This window comes from Lactuca sativa, chromosome 3, assembly GCF_002870075.4.
Source record: "Lactuca sativa cultivar Salinas chromosome 3, Lsat_Salinas_v11, whole genome shotgun sequence".
Classification (NCBI taxonomy): domain Eukaryota; kingdom Viridiplantae; phylum Streptophyta; class Magnoliopsida; order Asterales; family Asteraceae; genus Lactuca; species Lactuca sativa.
In genome coordinates this window covers 17,134,952-17,141,599 of record NC_056625.2, presented here as the reverse complement: position 1 = coordinate 17,141,599, position 6,648 = coordinate 17,134,952, and the positions used below count along the sequence as shown (strand labels likewise).

Sequence of the window (6,648 nt, the reverse complement as noted above, 5' to 3'; positions counted from 1 at the left end):
TGTACCAATCGTCAAATCCTGTTCAGCATCAACGCACCAAGCATATATGAATGTATATTCATTTTGTGTGTGATAAGATTAATATCGGTTAAATCTATGTTCTTCATGTCCCTTCGTCGCTTCAATATGTTGACATCTTCACCAAAGGGCTTCATTCATGTCCGTTCATGGATTTCCAATCCAGTTTGAGCATTTGTTATCTTCCTCCTCATCAATTTGTAGGGGCATATTAGTGTACATGTATTCTATGTATTGTTGTATTGGTATTATAGTCCATTTGTATTTGTTAGTTTATCCCATTTAATTGGCTTAGCCTAATCCTTTGTATCATACATATATATTCCTTTCAATAATGAGAATACGTTCATAAGAAAACTGCCTACTTTCAATCTAAACTTTTAATAGTCGTGATTGTCAATCGAACTCGATATATTCGTCGCTAGGATGTTAAAACAATTATTTTTTCTTTTTTTCTTTTTTAAATAACAAAAAAACTCATAAATGGTCCTTGTAATAGTGAAATAACGAAAATGCCCTTCACTTAATGGATGGAACTTGATGGAGTTAGCAATAAGGACCTTTTGTTAAAAGTTTTGAAACCACAACAACCATCTGTGAGGGGTTTTCCTTTTTTTTTTTTTTTTTTTTTTTTTTTAAATTATGGATGAAATTTCATATTTTGCGAAACCATAGAGACCATTTATGAAGTTTTGCCGTTCCCAAAAATATAAAAACAACAGGTTAAAAATCTTTAGTTTCTGTCGCCTCGATGTAATCAATTGGCCTTCACATGAAGCTTCATTTGTGCTTTATTAATTACTAGGTGTAAGACTCATGTATTACATAAGTTAATTAAAAAATATTAAATATAAATGTCAAAATATTTAAGAACTTTGGATTTATAAGAAGATAAGAAAAAATAATGAATTATTAAAATTGATTTTTTTTATCTTTTAAATTTAAATAAATCCACTCTAATAAATGAAAATGACTTTGTCACATGTCCTTCGCTCATAAGATTAACCACATGTCATTTTGTCATAATTTGAAATATATTTATTTTCCATTTGTCATTACTTTAATTTTCATTTTTAATATATCATTAATTACTTTCCATAAATTAAACCTACTATCAATTTTTAAACTTTAAATTTTAAATTTTAAATTTCAAATTCAATTCCAAATAAATTTATAGTTTAAACCTTTATGTTTAATATTTTGTTATAATTAACCCGTTTAGTACACACTAAACTCATAATTTTAATTAATTGATTCTTTGCATGTTTTTTTCTCATAATTTTCACTTATTTCAATTTCAAATTCAAATAAATTTCTATTTAATCGTTCGTACTTAACATTTTGTTTTAATCAACATGTATATTATACGGGTCTTACAACTAGTAAACAAAATAAACTAATGTGCTTTAATTTGAGAATCTCTATTCTAATAAAAGAATAGTTTTAATTTCATTTTGACATGTGTCATCTTTTGCCATTTGTCACCTTTTGTCATTTGTCACCATATTAGGCTTCCTAATTAATGCATACCACTTGTCAATTTATTAATTCTACATTTCAAATTTCAAAATTTAAATTTCTCACTCTAATTAAATTAAATTAAATTAATAACATTAAAATAAAATCAATACAAATTATACATGATATAATATTTCATATATTTATTTAAATTAACGATTATAATTTTATATAACTAAAAAAATCTTTTAATTAATAATTTATTTAAAATAATTAATTAATAATTTTTGAATTCTCATTAAAAAAGTTTAATTAATTTTGTAACCGTGGTTTCTACAGGTTATAAACTAGTTTTGAAATAAAAAGATAAATCCATTAATATAATTGATATTCATTTATTACTACATTTATTGTCATTATTATATTAAACTTTATAAAAATAGAAAAAACCCATAAAATAACATGTGGAAAAGAAATTAATTCAAAATAACCACAAAATAATATTTAATAATATTTAATAAATTAAATGAGAATATATTATGTGGCAAAGAAACCTTAAACTATTAATAATTTTACTTGTATCTTAAACATACTTCCTTGATTATAAATGGAATAGCCACGACAGTCCTAGATATCCTTAATTTGTGTCAGTAATCTGCATGTAATCTTTTAAAATTTTATGATGGATTAACCAAATGCATAAATACGTTGCTAATCCGTTTGTTATTCTGTTAGAAATGTCTTAAAACTCTGCTATTACATTCTATGGGAGATGCGTCGCTAATTACATCGGATTTTGTTTGTGGCTAAAATCCATGCACGATACCCTATCGTGTTGTAATGATTCCAGTGACAGAATATCATCAATTAGAAGAAACTTGTTTTAGATACAGTGAAAATGCACAATCTATAGGTGTGATCAATTAGGCCTTCACATGCAGGTTCATCTTTGGCTCTTCAAATTATACTCTCGAACGTTAAAAAATCAAAGAGGATGCCAAGAAAATCGCAAATGCCGTTGACAATGATGCTAAAGTTAACTTCAATGGCATCCTTCCTCGATCTCTCCTTAAAACCATGCCTTCATATATCGGCCAGCTATTCACCACCACAACTCCAGATATGAACATCTGCACAAAAAACTCTTGCAACCTCCCATTAATGAAAACCTCCATAAAGCCTTTTACAAACGAAAACAAGTTGATCAATGATGCGACACTAAATGGAAAAAACAAGATTGATTCAACTCCAAAATCAAACACCCCTTGTTCATATAGTTTCTTTTGTTCTTCCTCAATCACTTTGCTGGTAACATTGAACCCAGATGTTGAAAAACCGAAGGATTTTAGTGACCACTCGAGCAATGCAAATGGATAACTCGATAGCCCCCACATCAACCACATTCTTTGGCAGTTCCACCACCTTTGCTTCGATCCTCCTCCAAAGACCACAAAATCATAAAAATCTTTTCCATAAGCTCCAAGAAATAGAAACGCATGCAAGGAAAACCCACCTTCCGAAACCTGAAATCAGCATAATCCTTTAGTTTTTTCACAAGATGTTTGTATTATCAAAAGTCGAATTGATACCCTTGCAAACATTGGGAAGGAGTTGAGGAGCGAAATTTGAGGCAAGAACGCGTAGACAATGATTGGAATCGACCAAAAAGAACGAAGTGTGTAGTGTGTGTAACATAAAGCATGCAGAGGATTCATTGATCGAATACCATACGTTATTGGGCAATATTTGTTAAAAAATATTTCGAGGAATCCCATGTACCATCGTTTGGTTTGGGTTAGGGCATCATTCAAGTTTGAGGGCGAGCCTCCAAGAAACGCAGCTCTTTTTGGATTGCAAAGAATCGACTTCCATCCTTCACAATGAAGTCGAAAGCTCGTGTAGGTGTCCTCGGTTAAGGTGCCATATCGAAATCCAATCTACAAAATGAATATCATGATTTATTTTTTTCAAATTCTTTGAGGAAAACAATACTAGGGGGAAAGCCTAACCTCGGATCCCCATTTTGTATCATCCTCATAGTCGCAGCTTGCTGCTTGGTGTGCTAAAACCAAAACATCCTTAGTGCATATTGGAATTGAGATATTTTTTTGCATGATTGTATCTTTAATGAATCCAAAGCATGAGTCGTTGCTAATAACATGTCGTTTGAAAAAGCCTCCTGTACCCATAAACTGAGCGCCTAACAAGCCATCCATTCCAAGACTTAAAATTTGTGTCTCGGCCTTGAACTCCGAAGCATATATGTCATTCGTATTAATGCCACTGAATCTTTGCGGAAATTGAACAAATCCAAGCTTTGAATCAGCATTTGGATCCATAAAATAACATAATGCGCGAAGTGGCGTTTCAGGGTCATTTGAGAACATGTCGCAATCTAGAACAAGGACAATCTGTCCATTGGTCAGCAAGCCTGACACTCGAAGCTACAATAATCATTAAACTGAAACAAATTAAGAAGCTTTTTCCACTCTACCCATCAGAAAAACTAAACCAAACACGGATAATTGTGAGATTACCAGGACGTTGAGTGCTCCAGCCTTAAAATTATGGGGCTTGTTGTTGCTTTTTTCTCTAGAAACGTAGACAAGATTTGGCATTACGCCACCTGCGACATCTTTGTCTATAGTGTTGTCTAATATAATCTGTATTTCGTGTAAATAAAGAAAATCAAACACCACTACAAAAGGGGCAAAAAGTTTTTTCTATGGATAATTTTCTCAAAAATTTCCAAAGTGAGCTCATATTTATTTACTAAAATTGATAATTGATAACAAAACAAACAACTACATGAATAGGAGAAACCTTAATAATTGTGGGATGATGTCGACGCGAGAAATTAGGCGTCCATTTACTGAAAGCATCACGAATTTCTGATTCCTTCACCTCATCTAAACATACGCCACCACTTTGCACCACCTTCTCCACCCTTGATTTCATTCTTTCATACATCGCCTGCCACACAAAATCAGTTAGCCTTATTTCACAGCATAATCAATATTTGATTAGTTGTTATTCAATATTTATTAAATTGTATGTCAATTATGTTTTATTTTTCATGGACTAAGGAATACACTTAATTTCAGAAACAAATTTAAAGGTTAAAATTCAGCAATCGGAAATGGAATGAAGGAAGCACCTTGATTTCATCTGTCTCAGGGAACCAAGCAGGATCATTTTCAAAATACACTTCAGGCGACCGATCAACAATACTATGCTTCTTGCAGTATGGAATCCAATGCTTAGCAAACTTAGCACCCTCCATGAACGCATACAGTGTCACTTCAGACCCCCCATCATCTGATATGTAAACGGAAAGCTTATCCGTCGGGTAGTCATATGCCAATACAGATAAGGCCGTGTTCACCACTCCAACTGGTGGCTCTTTGGTGGGATCAGCCGTGCAAATCAACACATCTAACGCCGGATACTCTCTCTCCTCCACGAACTGTTGCAGGTTTTCTGGGAAAACACGGCGATGGATTGGATTCCAGTGAAAGCATTGGGAGGTGAACCACATAAAAGCTAACACAAAGTCGGCTAGAAACAGAGCGATGGGGATTGGATAGTAGATTAAATTACGGCAGTGGCGGAGGAGGAGAAAAGAAACGACGGTGGCATAGATGATTGCAAAAATACGGTTAAGCCATGTTTTAGAAAGTCGTTCAGAGGAATGGAGGAGAAGGGCGGCCATGGTAGGTGGTTATGGTTGTCTAAATTAAACTCTATGCCTAGCTATTTCTTTCTTCCTTAGCCGGTTGTTTACATTATCACCATTATAGATATTATATTTACCAAATTATATAAACTAAGTTGTTTTTTTACCACTGTTGCGCCTGCAGTACATACAGGCGTAAAATTTGATCATTCGCAACCGTTTACTTTTAGAAATTTTTTGAGTTAAAAACTGTTGCGTGTATACTGCGTGACGCAATATTTGACCTTTTGCTTCTTCACATCTTACTTTAACTTATTGCATCAGTCTACATAGATTAAAAAACATATAGACTTTTTATTACATGTTGTAGCCGTTTGGTCTCCCTCTTCTGCAATAGAGGATTGCAGAGGTTGTCTGCAGACTTCAGACATTTTCGCTTCGAAAAAATAAACAACACCTAAGTGAACCTGTTTAAACCACGAGTCAGGGTTTTTCTATTTCGAAGTCGGCTTTATTGTTGGGTCTGTATTAAAATATTTGGAATTCTAATTGTATTGTTATTGTCGATGTTGGTAAATGTTCTTTTTTTTTTTCTCTTGTTTGAAATGGTATTCAAATTCTATTTAAATGGTCCTCTTGAAGGAAATATCTTTAAATGATTATCTTTATGATAAAAACATCTAAGGCTCGGTAATTCTTCAAGGTATTATTTATATATTTATTGGGTTGATTATTTTATATTGATTAGGCTTGGATCCATTGGATCCTTACTAAATGGACTTCAGGGTGTCGTACGTTTGGTGTACCACCCTGTAGAGCGGTCTCTCCATTAAGTCTTACTTGTCTTGATACTATCACAAGGGCCTCGCTCACGGGTGTCACCCAAACCATACTACTGAGTGACCCTACCTCCAATCTCACTTATATGGGGCTACACGGGTCCTAAAGCATCCTGAATCCTCAACAAGTTATCCTTTCCCGATCTCTATCCGACTAACTAGGAGATACGGGCCTCACCCACACTCCGCTAACTAGGAGATTCGGGCCCCCGCCCACAGTCCTCTAACAATTGGCTACCAGCCTGAAAATGTCCAACAATGAGTGCTCCACAGTCTAACATCTTGATTAGCTCGCGTGCTACCGAGAAACAACAACTTGGTTTCCCAAACCAGTCCTCTACTACTGCGAATACATGAACTCAACGTCAGGATGTTTCTCAAACTCCCGACTCCCCGCTGCTCTATCCAAACGGTTACCTCAGTTGGTTTCCTTCTTAGCCATGAGGCGAACGCATCCAAGTTGTGCTCCTACTCCAGCACCTAACTACTGGGATAATACTCCCCCACTTCGATTCAACTAGATCCCTATAGGTTCCAGCTCGGAAAGGATACCCAATCCTTTTCTCCAACCCAAGGCCGATCTGCTGCCCACCATGCTTACCACTGCTGGACATCCAAAACTAAACAATACCAAACCCGAACCACTCATGCAGACTA

The 6,648-nt window shown here is 34.5% G+C and overlaps 1 protein-coding gene across 1 annotated transcript; it reads right to left on the bottom strand.

Annotated features, from left to right (window-relative positions):
* Positions 1 to 2,172: 2,172 nt before the first annotated feature.
* On the bottom strand, positions 2,173 to 5,264 carry LOC111894272 (cellulose synthase-like protein G3). Its single transcript, XM_023890349.2, has 6 exons — positions 4,634 to 5,264; positions 4,300 to 4,449; positions 4,014 to 4,139; positions 3,486 to 3,920; positions 3,066 to 3,413; positions 2,173 to 2,999 (listed from the first exon to the last, which is right to left on the bottom strand). Exons 1-6 carry the CDS (start codon positions 5,186 to 5,188, stop codon positions 2,454 to 2,456), a joined length of 2,160 nt encoding a protein of 719 aa, XP_023746117.1. The 5' UTR covers positions 5,189 to 5,264; the 3' UTR covers positions 2,173 to 2,453.
* Between the last annotated feature and the right edge of the window lie 1,384 nt (positions 5,265 to 6,648).

Excerpts from the sequence above, each read along its gene's own strand:
- LOC111894272 (XM_023890349.2), bottom strand. The coding sequence starts at position 5,188 with ATGGCCGCCCTTCTCCTCCATTCCTCTGAACGACTTTCTAAAACATGG. Across the intron at positions 4,140-4,299 it reads ATCATCCCACAATTATTAAG|ATTATATTAGACAACACTAT; the intron begins GTTTCTCCTATT and ends CACGAAATACAG. Across the intron at positions 3,921-4,013 it reads CTGGAGCACTCAACGTCCTG|CTTCGAGTGTCAGGCTTGCT; the intron begins GTAATCTCACAA and ends TGATTATTGTAG.